Below are 24,583 nucleotides of genomic sequence, written 5' to 3'. Positions count from 1 at the left end.
CGAACGAGCTAGAATCCTCGTTAGCGTTATCGCAACAATGGCGGACGAAATTTGAAATTCGAACGCTGTTTACGAGCCTTTTACGACATCGAACGACCAATCACGGCGCGGCGCGCGCGCATTAATCGACAACCCATTACAGATGTTGCCAATTTTACTCGCGCCCCGATATGGAATAATTACAAACGTTTGGTTTACGCGGCACGATAAACTTTTTCCTGTTTTAAATTGTTTTGTTCATTGTTATATTGTTTTGAGTGCTACCAAGAACTTGAACTGCGACAGGAAAATTGTTTATCAGCACTTAAAGTAAGAATTCACGTTGCACACTTTTTTCGAACGAATGATAGAGGTTGGTAAAAGTTATTACTGAATTACTGCTTTAATTATAATGTTTTATAAAAACAATATCTATAAGAAACTATTACACGAGGTTTAATTTTCGGGTGCACTTAGTTTTCGGGTGTTGCGACCTCATCTCAAAAGTCATGCGCAATTATAGGTACAATCGAGTGCGAGTACTACTTACTACCATTTCGTAAAATGCTTTTCTACGTTTTCCTGATGCTTTTCATTATTTACCGGAAACTTATTTTGATGTAATTTGGTTCGTGAGCTGCTTTTTATCTAAATGTCCGTCTTCACTTTTATAATATTTACTTAGTTACATTACAATAATATGAAGATCAATTGTAAGCTACCTACCTACTAAAATATAATAGATTCGGCACTACTTAAAAATCCTCAATTCAGTTTTTAAACTAACAGTAACCAAATGTTACAGCCCCTTATTTTCGTGTACAGTTAGCATTAGCACACATTAACAGCGACCAATGAGAGTAGGTACCTCATTCAATACGCCCGCCCAGATGTAAACAACACTTGGGCGAGGATTGATTGTGTCAAGTTTGTTGGCTGGGCTCTTGAATAATTTATGACACGATCCGATGAGGAATACTTTTAGTAATCACTCGTGATGTACGGCCGCGAGAGCTGCGTGACACGAGATTGACGGGACATGGGTATGTCACGGGTTGGCTCGCTGGCTGCTAGATTGACTACGACTATCGAATGCTTTGTTTAAAACCATTATTGTTAGAGTTGATTTCTATATAGTACCTGAGTATCAATATAGTACTTGAATTTAAGAATTTGAGTAGTAAAAACTGAAAATATGTTCTAAAGAACAAATAGCAAAAAAAAACATATTTTATTTGATGACTCTATTTTTACCCGACTGCCAAGGAAGGGTTATGTTTTTCGCGCGTATCTTGTATGTTTGTCTTTCTTTATTTGATCCGATCTAACAAACGGCTGGATGAATTTCAACAGTTAAAGTGTCATTATATTTGTCTCAATGACCCGAGTGTCCTTAGATAGGTGTTAGTAAAAAAAAAAACAAAATGGCGGATTTTTGGCGCGAAATAGTAACACATTAAAAAAAAAAGTTAACCGAACCTATCGAGTAGGGTATCAAATGAAAGGAAATTAAACGGAGATTATAAAAACATATTTGTATATATATAAAACAGTAAGGTGACTGACTGACTGACTAACTAAATGACTTTTTCATTTTTCAGAAATCAACGTATAGCCTAAACCAAGGACCTTACAGTTCTGAAATTTTGCACACAGGTTCTCTATATAGCTTGAATAAGTACTAAGAAAGGCCTTTTGGAAATTCTACTCCTAAGAGGGTAAAATAGGGGAAAACAGTTTTTTTGAAATCCTTTAATTTTGAAGCAACTACTACAAAATTTTGTATTTGGCTTTCTGGATAGGAACAAGGACGCACTTATTTATCCCCCTCCGAAAAATCAACTCCGTAGAGGGTAAAATAAGGGTTAAAAGGTCATTTGAACAATCGTCAATTTTGAAGCAAACACTATGACAATTTGGATCAGGCTTGTTGGATAAAAATAATGAAATGCTACCTCTAACGAGGTAAAATAATGACCGAAACTTTGATTTACTGAAGTTATATATTTTATAGACCGTAAATGGTGAATTTTTTCGCAAAATAGTAATACGTTTTAAGAAAGTTAACCAAACCTCCTATCCAAACCAAACTTCGAGTAGGGTGTCAAAATAAAGGAAATTAAGAGGAGATTACACATACATTATATAATATATCTTATACAGTGAAACTTGGTTAAGTGGGACCTGGATAAGTGAGAAACCTCCATAACTGGAACTCATGCTGAGGTCCCAACACTTTGGTACTGAATTACCTCTGTTAGTGGGACGAGGTAAACCTCTATATCTGGGATTTGTTCTTTCGATTTATCATCATAGTTACCTCTATAACTGAGACAGCGAGTAAATTTTATATGCATAAACCTCTGTAACTGAGATAACATTGTTTGTTTACTCATTCTTATTCTACCCACAAATTCCACACGTAATTCCAAGTACGTAAGTACAAATTTTGAGCTTCAATTACCTTCAGTTTTAGTTTCGCTTTACTATCATACAGATGTTTATTTGAAAAATGTCAAAACGAAAGCTACAATCGTTATCATTACGTGAATATTAATGGAACCCTCTGTAAATGAGACAAATATTTATTTATACCTGTATATCTGAGACACTGGGTAAGTGGAATACCTCTATAAGTGAAACGACATTGCAGGTCCCTTGATGTCTCACTTAACCAGGTTTCACTGTATATAAAATTCTCGTGTTAGTTACCGTACTCCTCCGAAACGGCTTCACCGATTTTCACCAAATTTTATATACATATTCAGTAGGTCTGAGAATCGGCCACTATCTATTTTTTTTACACCTAAGTGATAAGGGTTGTTCATCCTTAACATTTTTTTATTTATATGGCAACACAACGTTTGCCGGGTCAGCTAGTACATATATACTCGTATATACACATCGAGATAACTGTCTGATTAAATGAGAGAGTTGCTGTGTCAGAGATCAACGCAAAGGGAAACCGCTGAACTTAAGCGTGCTGAAATTTTACACATAGGTTCTTTATATAGCGTAAATGGACACTACGAGGATAAAATAGGATAATATTGTTTGAACATCTTTTGTTTTTGAAGCAGACACCTACTATGAAACATTGTATTTGGCTGTCTGGATAAAAATAATGACTATTTCACTGCTTTTGGAAATTCTACTTCAGCCTTTTTGGTGCAGTCGGGTTTTTGATTTTTTAAATTAATTACTTGTTACTTACGCTTACAGGATGATATGACGTTTTGTAATTAGCTTTCCTGTAAAGCCTCAACTTTGCCTCAAAAGAGTCCCTGCTTTGTCATTTTCAAAATAATTGATAAACACAAAATATAAAAACACGTGTCGTTATTATTTTTTTTATTTACATTCGACTTCCTGCAAAACTACCTTTGCACAAAGTTGTTTTTCAGAAGTCAGACTAACTTAACGGCCCTATTTCCCACAATACTTCCATAGATTCCTACAACATTCAATAACTACAAGTATAACTGAATAAAAAAGGCGAGTACAGTTCGTGTCCGCCGAGCGCGGCCACACACGGCGACCAAACGCCGCCGCTACACAAACATGGCTACCGAGCGGTGGCGAGTGGCGACCACTTCACCCACTCGTAGCGGTTTGTGCACTTACATTTTAATCCTTACTCGTATTAGATATGCGAGTCTGTTTGTTTGTTTCTGTTTTTATTTCCACGTCAATCTTCGTGACAATTGGCAGATATTGTATTAGGTTGAAACACATTGACCAATATAGTACCAATAGACTGGAAGGGACAAATAAAATGGTACTAATAAACATGGGAAGGAAAAATGGTATGACAACTACTTACTTATTACGAATTTATAATAAGTTGAGTTGATGTTTATGTAAATGTCAATCAGAGACTGTAAGGTAGTAGAAGAATACTATTACTACTATGTATACTATTTATAAGTTTTCGTACCCGGAAAAGTAATAAAAATCAAATGGTACAGAATTACAGTACAAGGGACTGCTTATTTCTTGACAAAATCCAATTAAATTCTTATCAAATCCAATCTAATATCAATATCAGTCAAATTATCAATCCATTATCAAATTCTTGACATTATCCGCTCTATAGCCCTATTTATTAATTGATCTCTTTGATTAATTGCCAATCCATCATTTTACAACAATAATTGATTTCCATAGCGTCCTTGCGCATAGCGGCGATTAATGTTAATAATCTTGGTAATAAACGTTATATCTATAGATATGTTATTTAAAATATATTTTATTCACAGGTTTCACCTTAGTTAAGGGATTTGAACTAACAAAAACAACCTAGGATATATATTTGAATACTTTTGATGAATATTAATTATCAAACTAACTTGATTTAGTACGTCGAAAATTTTAAACATTACGATTTTTTTTTTCAAAATAATAAAGGTCGTCCCGTCCAGCTGATGTCAGCCCGAGGCGGATATCCGAGAATAGCGGCCACAAATCAAACCCTTCGCTACCCCATAAAGCTGCCACGAGCTACAAATTAGCCGCCGCGATACTGCACCGCATTCCGCACATTTTGCATACCTTTAAGGCACTCGCTTATAAAACTTAATGCATTATATTGTCTATACCTATATCAAATTAAAATATCTCTCAGGATTAAAAATAAATATTACTTTAGAAGCTCATATGAATCATTAACGATATCAAAACATGGGAAATAAGTTTCTAAATAGGCAATAAGTACGGATTAATCTTTAAAATAATTAAAATCTTGTCCGGACGTTCATGAAAAGACGGAGGATTTTATATTGTGTCCACCAACGATATTTTATACTATCTGTGCTGTCCCCAGATACTTTTCGTTAGGCATAAGCAGTACGTTTGCATGGAATTTGAAATATAAGACCATCTTATAGTTATAGTTTATCTGTGTGTACATAAATGAGTAAATAAATAGATAACATAGGTAGATGGGTATTTAATCTTATATTTGAATGATTATAAATAACATGTCGAAAGTACAAAAAACCTTACTGAGCATTGGTAAAACTTAAAAAAATATGTGAATAAGTAGGAAAATTCGATATTAACACATATTTCCAATGATGTCAATCAATATTTAAGTGCCCAACTAATTAGGCAAAGGACTTTACGAACTACATTTGGACGGGCACGTGCCCGCAGTATCAATTAGTTCGACATGAGTAATGGTGGTCGAATACTTTGACACTGTTTATGGGGGTTAATGGGGGCAGCTGGGGCGGCTGTGACATCTGACATGGCGTTACCAAACCCCATGACATTTGTCATTGGAAATTTGGTTCGGATTTGTAGTTTCATGTGGCTTTGATTAGAACGTAAGTATAATGAACTGTGCATTGTAATAAATGTAATGTGTAATGTAAGAAATGAAATTTTTACTAGTAGACGCTTTCTACCTTGTTATTTTCTCATATCAACACACAAAATAAAAAAGAACCCTGATCCAAAACGCAGTAAGCTCATTTCATTTATTTTATTGTAGTTTGTATTGCATTGTAGTATTTATTTTGTAGTAGTAATAATATAAAATTGATATAAATGTAAATTGAATTATGCCGAAACTTTTCAAAAACTACGTTTTTTGTTTATTAGATGTGCCAATTGTACCTATATTCGTAGCAAACATCTCTACAATCGTCCTGATTTTAAGTGGTCAAGTCAAGTTTCCAAACTTGTACCAAAATCAGAGAACTTTGGATTCTATAGATGGGGAAAGTTTCAGATATCTATCTGAAATTTAGAAAAGATAGCGAGTGCTGCCTAATTATTTTGCCTCGCTACAGATCAAAGGAAGTTTGCGGAATTGACGGCCAATGTTCGCTCCTTGGAGAGGCGCTTTGAGAAGAAGATCTACAGATCTTCTTCTCAAAGTGCCTCTCCAAGGTACACAGGTCTCCAGGGGTACACCCCTACCATGAGTTTTTACGTACTGTAATCTACATCAAACATTTTGATTTTAGATCTGGGTCTGGATGATACTCGTATATTTAGTTACACCCATATAATTAATTAAGTGTGTAGCTTTGGTCGCATCGAGCAATGATCAGGAGAAACAAGCATAGTACAATAAAGACGGTAGCGGAACGGGTGCGCGCGCGCAGGCTCGAGTGGGTGGGGGCGGTGGTGGGGGGAGGGTATGTTTGCCGCCATTACGGTGTTGACACGCGGCGCGGCTAATGCGTGCGCAAACACCGCCGCGCTGCCTCGCACGCCCTCTGCAGGGCTGCCCGTGAGGGCTATAGGGTAGAACTTATTAATTCTTACTACCTAAGGAGAGCCTTGTAGACGATTAATTTTCCATTTCTCATTGTCTTTGATTCCTGATTAAAGCTAAAAAACTTTATGTACATAAATACTTGTTAGGTATTAGCTAAGGAATGTCATATGTCGCTATTACTAGCTATGTGTTAGCTTGTAGACACACTGAAACGCTGCAGTTATGAAACACAAATAAAATTTTCAAACCTTGAGCTATTGAGTATTTATTTTTTAAAAATTAAAATCAATAATGACATCTCTTTTGAAATAATTATCTGGACTTACCTACTGTTCTTATTTATTTTTCTTGATAGACGCTTGATTTTATCGTGATGAAGTATATAATAACAAGGGCAAGAAAGCCATACAGAAGTGGATATTCTCCATAAAAACATTCAAGAAACTAAGCCGTAGCAAGTTGACAACCCTGACTCTACATTATTATTTACCAAGTCTTATTCATGATGTGGGAATCAGTGGCAGAGACCGTCGTCCCCTTAATAGCTGACGAGATTTTGTGGAGCAAAACTTAAATGGAAGCCAATACCAACCGATTGTTTAAATAACAATTAGCATAACTCCTTACTCTGTACTTTTTTCATTCTTCATATATTATGTTTTACAGTTTCATGTACTTATTATATTTGTTCGATGCCAAAGACATTCGACTATATAATAGACAGGACATGGGGAGCAAAAATGTATTTCGCCAATATGTAATAAAGTTATTCTGAAATATAAAGCAGTAGTAGCTTTTGAATAAAAGTTTTCACAATTTAGGCTTTAACCTTATGTTTAATTTACTTTCTTTGTTTGATACCATCGTGATTCAATGAAAAAAGAATTAGAATAGAATAGAAAATAGAATAAAAGTCCACCCGACCGACATCTACATTTCATAGCTACTCATGAAGATTAGTTCTAAGAAAAAATCCTCGCACAAATGTGTCTCGTATACCACACCATTTGATTTTTAACGCAACTCTAAACATTTTCAGAACCTAGATCCCAATTTCTAAATTTAAAAACATGGAATAGAACTTGGGCTGTATAAAATCTGTTTCCTCAAACAATACCGCACCTGCACGGTTCAGTATCGGTAGCGTGCATGCTCGCTGCAATACAAACGGAGTGGCGTCGGCGTGTCGTGCCGTGACGTGCCGTGACGCCCGTGACGCCGTGTAACACCAGGCGTATCAGTGTTGAGTTTACTGCGCGCACAGTTTGGGGACAACTTCACAAGATTAACATATTTTACAGCCATGCTACATAGCCTTATTATTTTCATTATGCAAAATACTTATTTTTTATAATATAGATGTAGCAATCAAGTGTGTAGTCCACGATGGTAAGTGATTGCTTTTGCTCGTGGATATCTATAATTAACTTCAGGTAAGATTGGAGTAAAAAACAGAGCTTAATATTGGTCATTAATTGCCATTTAAGAAGAGCCATTATAAGGTCAAAGTAGAAAAGGCAGCGATGCAAAAGATATCGAACCACAAAGGACTCTACCATCTACAAAATATATCGGCTATACTAAAAATATTGAATGATTAAATAAATTCATAAATATTTATTAAATTATTCAATATTATTATTTTTTATTTATTTATATTATTATTTTTTATTAATGTACTTGTGTCTGCGTATATTCTAGGCGTCGTTTACTTAGGAATTTGCGTAGACTACAGAAAATCAACACGCGATTAGTAACTAGTAAGTGCAGTACAATGAAAACAATAACAATTCCCAAAATCATAGCAAAATACCACATATATTCTACAACACACGGTGTATAATCTAACATCAAGTACCTTTGCAAGGAAAATCAGTGCACCGCTGGGTACAGTTTGGTCAAACAAAAGTAATTGACAGGAAATTGTAACATAATTCCCTGTTTGAGCTTCTGCTAAGCTCCTGACGCCGGTATTGGGTTACACTGTCATTTGTTCCTATTCCCATTTAGCATTATTGTGCCAACAGTGAGTTTATGTATACTTAGGATAAATCTGATGCCTTAATGGTATTATGATTTAGTCTAAGATTAGCTAGTAATTTAATTTTGAATTACAATACTAAATAAACTAAATCTATTATAATACTGAATTAATAAATCTAGTTACAACCTAAGTAGTTTGATAGTAGGTCTTCGTTACGCTGAAAATACTGTTTTGTTATGTCACTAATATAACTTAATAATTGTACTGATTTTTATAGTTGTTGTTGGTTTATAACAGCGATTTTATATTGTCCGGAGATTGACGAAAGTAGAAGTGCAACTATCCAGATTTAATATTCTACCAATACCAGTCTCTACCAATGATTTATTTTTCCTTCCCCACTTCATTCACGGATTCACGGATGTTTCCCATATATTTTTAGATTCACTATAGTTTGCATGATTCATAGAGAGGCTCCAGAGCAAAGAGACAACATTAGCCACATTCAGCGAGTACTTATCATTCCTTACCCAAGTGCAGATGGATTTCTTTCTGTCCGGTAGCCGCTGTGTGTTTGCCGAGCACCGACCGCCGCGCAAACACGGCGGCCAAACAGACAAACACCGCTGTTTGTACCCTTTACTACACTTGGCATGACCGAAAAATTTAATTTCGAAATTTGTTTGTTCAGAATATCGGCATTATTTCGTTCTTTCGAAGCATTGTCAAGTTTGACTAAATTTATATCGGCTTTAATTAATATGTCTGATAATTGAAAAGATGTAATGAAAAATGTAGAAAACCTACCATTTTTACCTACTACTTAATTATTCGCTCACTAAAATTTGTAAGACGGCCTTTCTTTCAGGAGTATGAAGTTCGAATATAAGGCGCGCTCCTCTGATTTTTTAAAGTATGCCCAAGACAATCAATACACTTGCTTTAACCTTAAAGGAAAATATCGTCAGGAAACCTATACCTACCTTCATCTAAAGGATGTTTAAAAGAAAGTTCTCCAAAATACGTGTAGCCTGTCAATTCACATTTAATCAGTGGTGACTATTGCCTATATCTCACTCTGATCGCTCGAAGAGTTGATCTGTGCCCAGTCATGAGACGAACGGGTTGATGATCGATACTACCATAATGGGAATATTATACACTAAGCACAATCCCATAAAAAGTTACCATGAGTCAATAGTGGTGTGCCGTCGATGCGGCGACGATTATCGCCGGCGGTTATCGCGGGGTTATCCGCGCGACGTCACCCGCCGCCCGCACGAGCCAATAATTGCCAAACAGACTCATTACGCCGTAAATACTCTGATAGTGCACTTAATGAATCTCTTAATGAATTACGTACGATAGTACGATAGTTGACGTTATTGATGATTTGGAGAAATGTTGTATTTATGTACTAACTTACGTATCTACGAAATGAATAGAGGAAAATAGCTGTATTCTCTCTAACACGTTATCATCGTGTTATGTAATCGCTATTACTAAAAATATTATTATCATTGTTATTAAGAATTTTGATGACCCGCGTAGCGAAGCGGTGACCTTACCGGCTTGACACGCAGTGGGTTCGGGGTTTGATCCCCGACCAGATACCTAATGTCACTGATCAATTTAGAGTTTTGTTCTGGGTATGGTTATTGGTGTGTATTCGCTTTCGTGTGTGTGTGTGTGTGTGTGTTCTATCGCGCATATGGCACAGAAAAAAATTGTGAGAGTGTGAAGAGTGTGGGGCTATTAAATCTTTACCTACCATTTTCCTGGGAACATAAGGACATAATATAAAGACTTTTTATTGAAGTAATAGGCAAAACGGGGAATACTTCTTAAGAATGAATGAAGAAGAAGGAATTATGGCGCATTCTCAAGTGTGTGTGAAAACAATTTTTTTTTTCTGATGTAGGTATTTTCATCTGTAACGTGGGAGGTCCAATTTATATAAGGTTTTATCATTTCTACGCCCATCATGTAAATGCTAAGTCCGCTGTATTAAACTTATTATCACATACTTTTCCTTGTTGACAAAACATTGATTATAAGTGTGAATGTAGTAACCATTTTTATTTTTATTTAAAACGGAACATTTTTTCTATGTAGGGTAACTTGCCAAATATTGGTCGTTGATTTGCCAAATATTATATGGATTTGATTTTATAATTAACTGGCGTAGATAGTTCGTGAAATGTGTATCTTTGCAATTGGCGAAAAAAGGTCCTTTTATTTACAATTTTTGTATAAATAACCATCGAAATGTATGTTCTATATTTCTATAACTTTTACTCAGTTTTTATTTAAAACACCGGGATAGAGTAGCTCAAGACGTGTGGTCACTTTAAATAAAAAATCATAGAATTTAGTATTATTTTTTTTACTTTATTTTGTGATATTTCGATTTCAGTAATTTCTCCAAAAATACCCCTAAACTTTCAACTTATACTTAAAATCCTTACTAATCCTTACTAATATTATAAATCCGAAAGTAACTCTGTCTGTCTGTCTGGTTGTCTCTTCTTCACGCCTAAACCACAAAACCGATTGTAATGAAATTTTGTACAAATATAGTTTGATACCCGACAACGGACATAGGATAGTTTTTATCCCCGAAATCCCACGGGAACTAGGGATGGCGATTTAAGATCTATTAATCGGGGAATCGATCTTTTGGACCAAAAAAAACGATTATTTTAATCGATGTTAGTAAGGATTGAATCGTAAACTATGCATTTGATCAAGTGATGATCTTTAGAAAAGTTGTTGTCCAAGAGCCCACGAAGGCTCCAGAGTTGGTACGACCAATTTTCGCCAGATGGTGCCACTGTCGTTCCAATGACGGTACGAATTTTCAGTTTTATGTATGTTAGTATGTCATATTATTTTCTTTTAAACGCGAGCGAAGCCGCGGGCAAAAACTAGTATCAACATAAAATTAATTTAACTGAACATTTACATTTAGGAAACATTTTATTTTCTATCTACACACATACTAAAATTCAGTGAAATCTCAAGAAGCTACTTTTAGGTAATATTGGAATATGAATACCTATTTCTCCATTGTTTATGTTTACAATCCCCGCGCGTGTGGTAGTGAAGTGACGCGCGACTTATCGCGGCGATACCCTCCGCCCTTTGACTGCCGATAAACCGGCGTTTACTGCACGGTTGCGTACTTTACTGCCCATTTTTAATAAAACAGGTAATTAGCATAAACCCTCCTGCATTTAATTACAATGTTTTATAAAATAGCTCATTATTTTTAAGCTCTCTCTTACATTAATGCGATAGCGAGCGATAACTAATCCGCGCGCAGTCCATTTATAGCTTAATATATAATAATTTATAACTTAATTCACATCATCATATTTATTTCTTTATTGCAATTATTTTATTACAAGTAAATAGATTATAAAATAAATCAAAACACAGTAGTTTAGTTCATAAAGATAAATAACAGATTTACTTTTGTGTTTTATATCTAAGTGTTTAGTTTAAACTGTGAATTTAGTTATAAAGTTATTCCTCTCAAGTTAATAGTTAATATAAACGTCGTCGTCATTATTTCAATTATTCGTATACCTTACGACAACAATTAGTGCGGTTAATCAAATTTCTTTCTTTGTAGTAAATTTTAAAAATGCGATATTGGTAAAAACATTTTAATAATTTAATTAACTTATTCGATTTATTAATGACATTTTCTTGTCGTGTGCTCTGCACGCAGGCATGCTTGCACGTCTGTTGTGTAAAAATACCGTCTACAACTAATCAATATTAGGATCTCTGTACCATCTTCGACACACAGGGATACACAGATATTTAAATTCTTCATTAAAATTTAAATAGAAAGGCAGGAAAAAAGTCCTCACGGCTGTGGTTGAAATGCAGTTAAATGATCAAAAGTTGCTATTTATGTTTCTATTTTCTGTTTTTAATGTCATACAGACACTATTATATTAATTCTATTAATTTTATTTAGATTTACATAGAACAAGCTCATAGTGTGTTATAAGTTCTTAAAAATATCTAAAATGCTTAGGAAACGTTTGCTATCAAAACCACATCGGTTTCTTTTTTTTCGTATACATAAATAGTTAATTATACTATACGAGTGTGATAGCCTGCAACCTTGTACCTTTTTTATTAATTCGTAATATATGTTTAGGTATAGCTGATAAAAAAAAATACACTCAGACTTGGTTAAAAATAATGAATCGCACACAGATCCATGGCGCCAACATAGTTTTATCGCAAAAACGATAGGTATGTCGACCTCTCTAAGCACAGTTGGATTATTACTTGGGATTTTCGTCGTTGGTTTTTGTTTCAGTAATTTACAGAGATCATCGATGACCTTATTGTGACTTGTTTAGTGCTGCTATGTTCTAATGCTCTGTTAAAGAGCAGTCATGCAGTGACACTTTGTAAGAAATACTAGTTACCTATCTGGAAAAAATATGGCAATCCTACTTTGCCAATACGTTTCAATGTAAGTATTCATAGTAAAGTAAAGTAGAATAGTAACATATCCATGGCCTCAGGAAGAGCTCCTATTCTACTTGGAGCGTATTACAAGTGCACGTGGGCGGCGGTCACCACTTACCATCAGCTGCTCACTTCAATTTCATTAACAAGGTAAATAAAAATGTAATGGGACTCCCTGCTACAATCTTAACACAAGAATATGCAAAGCTCATAACAGCCTAAGGCGTATTTGTAGACTTTAATGGTTCGTTCTAAACTAAATTCAAAATGTACAGTTCAATCAGCAAAGTCATGCATAGTCTTGCAAAAATTAGTAAGTAGGAAAAGTATAGTCAGATCTTGTTTGTTCTAGCAGTAATGTATGGAAAGTATGCCTATTTAAAATACGAATGAATTACGTTCGATAACGATTGAGTAACGTGCAAGTTGGTGGCGTTCGAGCACTTGTCTGGAACGGTGTCAATGTGTTATTTACGCACTGACGAGTTATTTAAGTTTAACCGAATTTTCTTGCTACCTGTACTTTGTGTTTGCGTGAACTCCCGTGTGATTTCTTATTTCTAATGCAGAATGGAATGTTTGGCGGAAAAAGTAATTTATGTAGAGTTTTCTAAATAATAAAACACACAGCTCAGACTACTGTTTTATGAAAATTAGAATACTTTTTGTTAAGTATTTAGATATCACGGTAATTAGCAAAATGGAATATGTTATAGTATGCAAAGAATTAATTCGGAAAATACAGTTATTTTACGTCACAGACATACATTTGTTTGTCTTAGTAAGGGCTAATATAACAGGGACTGGAGATTTCTAGATAGAGAGCAGCGTTTCAGCTAGAAGCTGATCTGAAGAGCCAGAGGATAAACTTAATATTTTGTACACCCACACACAAAGAGTTCGTCAAGGTCTCTAAACTAGATTGGTTAGGACAATTTTATTTCAAAAAATACTACAAAGAGCACGGTTCGTATCCTTCCAGAGGAGCTCGTGTCCCACCTGCGATGCTGGGAGAGAGTCATGCTTAAACTTTAAAGAACAGAAACTAGCGTTCAGATTAAAAGAATCGCCATTTAACAGCTGACAAGGAAGTTCTATCTGTTACTACAACCCATGAGTATCTCATAAGGAGCAAGAACAAACCTAACGTTTTATCAGAAAGTGTCGACCGGGCGACTAATAAATAATATTTGATGTATTCATTACCCGCTTGAACGCGGAGTATGAATGGGTCCCGATGACCCGCGGACCCCTGCGGCCACGTCACGACTCAATACTACAGATAAAACTATTTATTGTGCTCCACACTGATTACAATTGTTTTGGAGATTTCGTAACGAGCATTTTGTTAAACCGTACATTTGCTTTACTTGTGAAATGATCGATGATATATTCGGTGCTACAATGTTGCAGTGACAAAAAACTATGATAAAGCACATATTTTATTTATCAAAAGGAAAATTATTTCTTTATTCATTATATGACGGTAATACAGCGGGTAATATTCCTCATAGATAGGTACGTATCTATTATTATTGCGCTTATTGATAATGAGTGAAATTTATAGGATTTAATTTTCGATTAATTAAAATTAATCAAAGATTAAAACTTTTCTTGAATACATAATTCAGCCACGGGGAAGCAAATAGATAAATGTATATAGATCTTGATATGATTATGTAGAGCTATTTATTTTGAACAATTATATCGCATAAACTAAGATAAATACATTAAAACTATTATAGTGTAGTTAATTAATTTATAGGTGTTTTCGGGCTTTTACACACTCTTATAAAAACGTATTATTTACTGTTTAAGTAAACCATATTATTTTATATCAAATATAAAGCAGATAATTCCGATGTTTCTAATAAAGAAATCAGATTTCTACATTTTGGCGATAAAGCAAATATTTTACTATAATTTTACTTAATTAATAAGCAGTTCATTTTTTTATTTTCCTATTTAATTGACGGTAATACCTACGTTACCGTAGGCATTGGAGTACAAAATATAAAACGTACAGGGAAACGTACACCTACTTACATATCTTTGTGGAAGGTGGTATAGATATGCAGACACATTTTAGAGTTTTTGGTTTTAGTAGAACTTTTTCTAATGTACGACTTTGTTATAACTCATTTTACAAGTTGCTGTTGGGGACACAGACCTGTCCATATGGTCCCTGTAGTTCCGGGACCAGAATAGGGCTACAGTATCCCCTGCTTGTCGTAAGAGGCGCCTAAAAGGAGCTTTCGGGGTTGCGGGCGGCAAGAGTGGGAGCTCCAACCGCTCGGCCAACGACCCCGGGAAGGACGGCGGTATTTGTGGTGGCATATTTTCGTGTACATCGGACGGTGTGGTGATTCAATCTCACTAGGGCGGAGCCCGACGGGGCAGTATGCTGAGAGGTCTCCGGTTGCATTCCTTTGGAGATCCCGGAGTCCTCTACGCAGCGCTGAGGATGGCCACGGGTTTCAGTGCGGTAAAAATCTCACATAACCCCATGTCGCTCCCACGGCACCGGGTACCTTTTGAAGGTTTAACCCTCGAGAAAAAAGACAGAAAAAAATAAGACCTTTCCATATGAGAGAAGAGCCAAATCAACTGCATGCCAGTCCACAACTCCTTTATTTTAATACAATAAGGTGAGAAATGTCGTATTTAAAAATATTAAGATGATTCATTTAATATAACCTATGTAACGAATCGTATAGGGGAAACTGGGGACACTTGATCCTTACGGGAGACTTGGTACACTGGATTTACAGAGCTTCTGTGAACGCTATATGATTTTAGTGTGGCAACTTTGGTTGTCTGTGATACGTTATAACTTTCTAAACTTGGTACTCTTGTCCAATTTGATATTTAAGAAGATGGCGGATGATTGTGTGTTTCGGGTCGCAGGAAAATTATTTTCGTAAGTTTTCATTTTGATTAAATAATTGGTTAGTAAACTTATTTTGGGTAGGTAACATTTTTAAACTATTCATTATCTATGTTTTTAAACGTCTGTTTCATAGAATAGTGTTAATAGTAGTCGATTTTTTTACAATATCTTTTTATAACCACAGTATAGCTAGGGTACACTTGGTACACTTTCTTATGAGAGTACACACATCCACTAATGTTTATTTTTGAATAATTTCAGGGTTCAATATGCCTAGAGTATATAAAACAATAGAAGGTGCAAGAAAAAAAATATCAACCATAAGATTCTGTGATAATAGGAACATTAAGTAATGTTAGCTGAAAACATAGTTACTCATATATGTGATTTATCAAAACAGTGGATATGTTGTTGTTGTTGTTTCTACTTTATCTACTAAGCAAATAAATCAATGATAAATCAATCTTAACATATTTTTTTATCATTTTGGTATCATATGAAAATATAGGAGACTTATTTCCCTCAGGATCAAGTGTTCCAGAGGGGGGGATCAAGTCAGACATATACTCGTATATGGGACACATGGTATCATTCCCTATACAAAGTTTTCGTGGGCTGGTTACAAAATTTATATACCGATATCATTAGCTTTTATATTTAGTATAGCTAATGAAATTACACGTATTTCAGTACCAATATATCTAAAATCGGATCAATATTTACCAAATAGTGGTCAAAAAACAAAAGGGGGGATCAAGTGTCCCCAGTTTCCCATACTTATGTGGTGGAATAACTGCCTACCTAGGTCTAGGTCTAGGCCTCTATGCCACAGGTCTCTTGTTACAACGATGATACCTAGACTTATGGTAGGGATTACGACTTACAAGTCTCCCTGTTCCATGCCGAAAGAATAGCTCACAGGATTAAATCAATCCATAACGATTTGGAATAGAGATATAAAATAAAATTTAATGTAATAAATTAATCTACAATCTGAATAAAAAAATCTAGAATTGTAGACTCAGGTCCAGATAAAGCGTGCGTAGAAGGGATACTTAAAAGTAGATTATATCTGATCAATGATGTTGGTGATAATTTTGTACTTAATAATACTAACTGGCGAGCTGACACAGTAAGCAGCGAGGTCTAGGACTATGAAATTTTGCGCAGGAGTTTCATTAACGTAGATGAGCGAAATAAGGGCCCGAATCATAAATTATAATCACTTGTGTTATTATGGGATTGTAAAGGCAGATGTGTTAGAATCATTGGAAACCGGTTAGCAATAGTAATGTATGTACCGAATATTGACATTATCAAATATGCCACATTCCTACCGGTTCGGTATTCTACATAAAATTATTTATAGAAAAAAGAAATGTCCTTAAAAAAACTTTCCACATATCGATGATTGTTTTGATTTTCTCATTATTACTTAAAGTTTGTATCGATTATAATTTATAACACTTTGTTTTTCAACTTTAACGTCTAGCGTTTTTTTTAATCATTATGTATTATTAATTTTAATGGCTGGAGATGCATATTCATATTTAACTATGACTTATTAAGTCATTATTCGATAGTAACCTTCAAGAGCTTTTTAGGTTACTTTTCGTAGAGTCTATTTACAGGACACATTGAAGATGCATTTTGCAAATATTTTACATCAATATGGTTCGTAAAAATAAATATCTAATGAAATCTATCAGCACATCATGAACTTCAAGCATACAACATCTAGATCTAGATTAATTTCTTATTTTTTGACTGGTCGAAAGCAAAGGCATGAGGTGTACAGCTTAAAACAAGTACTCACCAGCCTCCATCGCGTATCCAGCGGCGGCGGCTGCGGCGTGCAGCGCGCCGTACTCCTTGCCGTCCATGCCGCCCAGCATCATCACTCACTCACACATACCACGAGCACGTCCGCCCTCTGCCGGCGCGCGGCGACATGTGAGCGCGGCGCACGCGCACGGCCCGCCTCCCGCCGCCATTGGTGCGCGGCCGCCAATCGCTGCGCTTCATTTCAAACGCTTTCCTTTTTCCGTGTCGCGTTCTATTTGAAGCTTGTTGATGCATCCCTGTTCCGCTCGGCTGTGTTTTTAACTCTACGTTAACACGATAGAGTCGGTTTTAAGAACGTAGAGGTACTGTAATGTGTCTGTTTTCCCATTCGGTCGGCTGCGCTTGGGCAGAAGCGGGACGAGTAACGACGGTATGTGCGTCGCTCGAGTAAGCTCTACGGACTCTACCGAAGGGGGAGGGGGAGGTAAGGTAGCACTATGCTGTTATGTATGTACATAACTATTTTATGTATTTGGTTATGTTTGCAGGCTTGTGTAATGTTAAGTGAGTTAATTACAAATGTTTGCAGTTTGATTGTGTAATGTCATGTTTGTTAAATGATATGCACAGCTATTAGTATGCAAAATGCGCTAATGGAGTTTGTAAAATGGCAACAAAGTTTATAAGTATTTAATTTTCTGTTAAAATAATATTAAAACGTAAATATTGTACATTTGCAAGTATCACTAACTTAAAGTAACATTAATAATTTAATTAATTCATATAATATTATTTTTGAATATCATGAATCAACCACCCAACATATCTATCTAGAGATAGATGTATGGATGGATAGAATTGTAAAGTAGGTAGGTAAAACCTTACGCCTTTGTAAAGTCATTTTATTAGATATAAGATCGTATCAATCATATTTTGATAGCGTGTAAAGTGGATTAAACCAGATTAAAAAATATTTCAGCACAGTTCCGTTTGCGTGTCTCGTAGGTACTCACTTACATACATAAGAAGTAAGAACTTATACGAATTTGAACGAAAGTGCAAAAAGAGCTTTTTTATAAGATTGAAAAATAAATATTACTATCCATGTAGATACATCTTGTAATCATTTTACGCAGGTATGCGTAAGGCGTAATGCGTAAAATAGTTATTCAAAAGATAAAACGAATTGTTATTTTCAAGGTAAATGACATAACAAATAATGACAATATATGTAGACAAGTTCGTATTGCTAGTAGATACAAACCTGCCTAGTCCTACCTAATGCATAGATTAGTAAAGATACTTCGCCGCCTTGAAATTGAATGAAGCCTCAAACGGCTTATTTTAGTAAGTCCTTTTTTTGAATTCTTGACAAATAAAAACATTTTTAGAGAAAATTTACGAATAAATAACTAATACTGCGTAATTTACGTAATAAATAAATAATTATTTCAAATATTTTAGGGACATTTTAGCACGGAGACGTGGCAAAACTGTTTTACGCAACTATTTCAATTCTCAAAACTGGGTACATTTTCTTGTTAGGAGTGAGTAATCTTTACTAATCTATGACCTAATGTAAGAAGTTATTTAAAAACCTCGTTATTTACTGAAATGGGGAGGATAATGACTATGTCTAAACTATCAAACGCTTGCCAGATTTTCTCCTGCGAGGTGTTGTTAGTTTCGCTTAGATTATGGGAGTGACATGGGCTACATTAATTCCCTTTTCAGTTCATTATTTTTCAGCCTCGTGTTTTTACGATAATTACTATTTAAAATAGTAAAACAGTAGCGGCACTCATTTCAGCGACAAAGAAACTTCGCAAAAACGTTTCAGAGGTCCCGCTCGGGGCGTATTGCTGTTAATTACAGCAAATATGTCAGGAATATGCGACTAATGTCAAAAAAGCCGCGTTAATTACCACAAAAATGCGTGAACGGCAAAAACCAGCCGCCATCTTGCAGGATTATGGCGCGCAAATGATGCGGATCCGTGCCACAGACTCAAAAGCACCGACTTTGTACAATCTGTACTCTGTATAAACTGTGTGTACCGATTTTATTTCTATATCATATGTTAGGGAAATATTATTCTTATATTTTTTTAATCATTTCTTAGGAAAATATGTAATATTCTTATTTTGTAAAATGAGAATTTCTATCAATTGACGAGTTGATGCCTACAAGAAAATTCTATAGCCTCCTACATAAAAAACGTGAGGTACACTCTATAGTTATTGTGCAATATACCTAATCGATAGGAAAAACACCAACGAATAGAATAGGTAGATAACCTAATCTAATGGAAAGCATGCTTACTTATGAATAATTACTTATGAAAATAAAGAAGGTATCTTTCAGACACTTTTTCATATATATGGCACAAACATCACGATATTGAAATGTGTTTAGTTCATCATGTCGGTGGAAAGGATATGTAGGTATGATGCGACCACCTTAGTGCCTAGGAGCGGCAACGCATCTGGCTTCAGGTAAAACCAGTTGTATATGGACTTGGTCACAGAAGTCCATGGGGACTCGCCATGAGGTGGACTACGAAGGCTATAATACATCGCAATATCGATATAATACATGCAGACATCGTGTATCTAAGTAGATGGGTACTAGTTAGTTACATCTTGCCTTATGTAGCTACGAAGTGCTACGAATTAAAAATATTAACTTATAAAAAACGCTTTCTACACTCACAGCCCCACACTGTGATTCCCGGTACCGTGGGCGCTATGAAAACACACATAAACAAATACACAAACACCCAGACCGAGAAACACAAACCTAAATTCATCATTTTAGAAATCTGTCAGTCTGGGGATCGAACCCGGGACCCTATGCGCGTCACACCGGTATGGTGACCGTTCCGCCACGCGGGTCGTCGAACATCACACAATATCACACTTATCACACATGCAAGATTATCATATCGTTGGCTTAATTTAATCCCTAAGCTTATTTTAAGCAGAAGTTATTAGTATGAGAAACTTTAGGTCCCAATCCACGACACTGATCAATTGAGGGTTGGTAGACTTAACACATTTTTAAGATTTTTTTGAAAACGCTCAACACGTACATTTTCTTTCTCTGTTAAAGCAAAAGCTTCTTATAGGTGGTAGAACCCTTTGTGGTTCGACTCCGGCGGCACCACCGCCACACCTATTTTTGCCTTATAACAGCAATGTTAAGCGCTGCTGTGTTCTGGTTTGAAGCGTGTGGTAAGGGAGACATACTTTCCAAGGCGTTCCAGCTTAGTCCTCAGGGGTAGCGGCGCATCTGTGGCCAACCATAGGAAGGAATATCTAATCCTATCTGGAATTGATCACAGATGTCCATGGGCGGCAGTAGCCACTTTCCATCAGGTGGACTGCATGCTCGTCTGCTATTCTTATATTATAAAAAAATCCAACACGCACATAATCTCATAACATCGAGGTGAAATTATGAGAAGTAGCAATTTCTAGCGTGAGGCAATTCTTGAGTTTCAGTGTAAGGATTTGGATGCCGACATATGTAGCAGCCATATTTTTCATCAGAACTGGCAACGCTGTTGGTAATTGGCTTCAAGTAAAACCTCTGTTTTATTTGGAATTGATTACAGATGTATTTAACATCAGATGGACTGCATGCTCGTCTGCTACTTCGATCTTTCGATAAGAAGGTTAAGGAATCGAATCTGCGACCCGCGACATTCAACGCAATTTATAAAACTACTAGCTGCCCCAGCAAACGTTGTGTTGCCAAATAAATAAAAGAAAGTTAAGGGTGAACGACCCTTATTACTTAGGGGTATGACAAATAGATAGTAGCCGATTCTCAGACCTATTGAATATGCATATAAAATTTGGTGAAAATCGGCAAAGCCATTTCGGAGGAGTACGGTAACTAACATTGTGACACGAGAATTCTATATATAAGATTATTTTAATTTAAACGCAATAGGTAGATCCGACGTACCTAATATATTACCTACGGCAATGAATATCTGAAATTTTAGTAAAAACGCCATTAAAGAGAGCCATAAAGGGTTATAGAAAAGATAACACGAAACAATAGCGTCGCCCACAATCGCTCGCAATCGGCCCACAATTGGGCATAAACCACGCGTTGCCTCAGAACAATGCCCGCCTACTTTATACCGTATTTATTAACCTCCGGCGCGCGGGCGCAGGGCTGCTGCCTGGGAATGTTGGTGGCATGTGGTAGAAATCTTAGTATTCATTATGATGGTACAATGTAGGTACATAACTGGTAAATCTGGTATATTTTGTTTTGAAGGGTCTTTTGAGAAACATAATATGGTAATTTGGAGTGTCTCAAATTTATCTTAACGAACAATAAAGAATTCGTGATAGACCTTAGTAGTTATTGTTTTAGGTAAGTTAAGTAAATATGCGTGACAACGTTGACTTAATTTCAGATGATGTCGGTAGGTACTATTTATTGGTTAGGTACCTTCTCAGTGGCTGAAATAACCGTACGGTAAGCTGAGAGTTATTGAAAAAAATGTAGAATTACAAATGATGTTATTTCGAATTTCCATCCGAATAATCACAGGAAGAGCTGCATCTCGTAGAAGACTTAGCTGCTACTAGCGACTTTACCTAATATTAAATAGAACATATGTAAAAGTGACCTATCTAACTACCTACATAAACCTACTTACTTATATCAACGAAAGTGGTAGGAGTCTCTACGAGTAGAAGTCTCAACGAAAGTGGAACTCTCTTGAAGTGAACTCTCTTGAGTATCAACGAAAGTGGTAGGATATTTCAACTTTCGTAGCAGCGGCTACGGCTACGGAAATTAAGCTAAATTCTGCACAGCAGGACGTGCTTAAGAGATTTTCCATTTTCCTTCAAAAGTACCTAATAAAATTTCAGTTGCCTTCGGGAAGATGCATTAAACCAAGGGATGAATAGTTCATTACAGGCTGCCGTCTCATGTAACTTTAAGGTCGAGTCCGATTGTTACTTTAAAGTTGTCATATATATTTTTTTCTTTATTAAACTAAGTTAGAATGTCTCGGGTAAGAATATCGCTCTTACCATACCCCTCAAACCAAAACATAGCAACGCTTAACACTGCTGTTATTAGGTAGAAATACGTGTGGGTGAAAGTGTCGCCGGAGTCAGTCCACAGAGTTCTACCACCGACAAAGCCACTGAAGGGGTAGTATGTACTAATTATATATTGAAATTGAATATGATAAAGATATTTCCAGGCAACCCTGCGCCCGTTGCGAACACCTACGTTCGCGATATAATTCGTAACAAACGAGATGGTTATTAATATTTTATTTCCGTTCGAAAGCCGATTTATTTTTGTGTTACTCGAATGTTTTAGCACTTGTTGTATTTTTTGGTAACGTGATTTATAGATGGAATCTGCGATGTATTTTTAGCAACTTCACTGAGCAGTTTCCATTATGCATTGTGTCTATGTGTAATTAGGTACTTAACTACATAGGCTTTACTTTGATCGGTAAACCTAAAACTCTCCTCCTCTATCAAGAACATATTATTATTTGGTGTAACTGCACTTAACTGTGTATGTTGGTCACATTATTTAAATAACTTCGCATTACGACTTGTTTTGTGCTACCAAGACCTATAATCTACATTGCTAAAATAAGATACGGATATTTTTTTTAAAGGGGGCGGACAGCTCCTTTAGAGATTCGACTCCGGAGACACCACCGTCGGAACTTTTCTGCTTAATAACAACAGTATTCAGCGCTGTTGTGTTTTGGTTTAAACAGTATTGTATGGGAGTCATACTTATCGAAGCGTTCCAACTTAGCGTATTCTTAAGGGTAACAACCTCACTTGCACGAAGCCTTTTAACTTGGTTCTTAGAAGTGCCAATAAATGAATATCAAACCTATAAGTCGCTACAACAAAATTAAACTACCTAAAGATATATTCATATACTTTACTTCACACTCCTAGTCACCTACTCACAAAATTTACAGCTAGTTAACAAAGTAAGTTGTACACCACACATCACTGAGTCAGTGTCGTCTGATCGTTTAGTGGCGAAGCGTCACGAATAGTCCATTCCGGCGCCCAATGGTCCGATCGCGTGGTCGAGCGTGGCGAGCGACCACACTCGGTGTTAGAATAACAGACAAACGATTCAAGTAACTAAACATGGCTATTGACCTTAGATGCTAAAATTGAACGGTATCTTAAATAGATGGATATAAATTGTGTTTGGAAACAAGAAGTGATGTAAATATGTAGTTAGGTAGGTTAGACAATAAAATCTTTGAGACCGACTATCTCTGTTTTGCCACTAACGGACAACCATCTTGCTTTTATCAATTCACACTGAATAAGTTACTACTTATGACCTATTAGGTACCTACTCCTAAGGAGGTAAGTATTATGTTAAAGCCTTAAAGTATTTTATTGATAAGTATGATAAACATATTGAGTATACATATATTACTCAGCATAAAACATATAGGTACAAAATAAACTTGATGTATGAAGGTTCTCGAATAAAGATTAACATACGCTTTTTATTGCGTGACAATATGTCTGTGACAATATAATTTATCAAAAACCGCAAGATTTATAAAACAATATTAATAAATCAATCGCGTTCACATGAAAGCAACGCTTTATGGGTTAGAGATACCCATAAACGTCCTGAAGGGTGCTACCACGAGAGTGATGTCAAACGTCCGCCCTATAAATACCCTCGGGCTGGAGCGAGCCCTGTGATCTCCGCGGCGGGCGTCACGCTCCGCCGCCGCCTCTAATCGTACCGCCTACCCTACAAACAAACCTTATAAATACCCAACTGTCTATCTTCACCCAACTGCTCAAAGCTCACATTCAATTGCAAGTCTGGAGCCATCCTGTCTTATGGGTAACGTGCTTAAGCTGTTGAAATTTGAAGTTTGCTGTTTGTATTTAAGGTTGAATTTAGATTGGTTAAGCTGACAACATTCATTTTGCATCGACTCTCTAAGCATTGGATTATGCTTTAGAGTTAACTTCAATTTATTTTAAAGCTTATCAAGCTGAAATAAAGTGTGGTTCGGATTGGTCAGAGGACAAAGGGTGAAGAACAACGGAAGCGCAGAGCCGACGCTATCTCCGACGATCTTTAATTAGCCGCTTTAATTAAGAAATGCGAGTTATCCGAAGCGATAATTGAATCATTAGTTTTCGGTTCTTGCTTGCGTACAGAG

At 36.0% G+C, this 24,583-nt stretch overlaps 1 protein-coding gene across 1 annotated transcript in view; it reads right to left on the bottom strand.

Annotated features, from left to right (window-relative positions):
• The window catches only part of Poxm (paired box pox-meso), a 28,954-nt gene extending 11,398 nt beyond the window's left edge, over window positions 1-17,556 (bottom strand). The window contains exon 1 of the mRNA XM_073073490.1: window positions 17,396-17,556. Coding sequence (XP_072929591.1) covers window positions 17,396-17,477 — 82 coding nt within the window. The 5' untranslated portion in view covers window positions 17,478-17,556. The remainder of the gene's footprint in view (window positions 1-17,395) is intronic.
• Between the last annotated feature and the right edge of the window lie 7,027 nt (window positions 17,557-24,583).

This window comes from Epargyreus clarus, unplaced genomic scaffold (assembly GCF_041222505.1).
Source record: "Epargyreus clarus isolate Ecla_fem2 unplaced genomic scaffold, WU_Ecla_fem_2.2 ptg000006l, whole genome shotgun sequence".
In the NCBI taxonomy this organism is placed as follows: domain Eukaryota; kingdom Metazoa; phylum Arthropoda; class Insecta; order Lepidoptera; family Hesperiidae; genus Epargyreus; species Epargyreus clarus.
The sequence above is the reverse complement of the archived record's forward strand: the minus strand, read 5'-3'. Positions and strand labels throughout refer to the sequence as shown.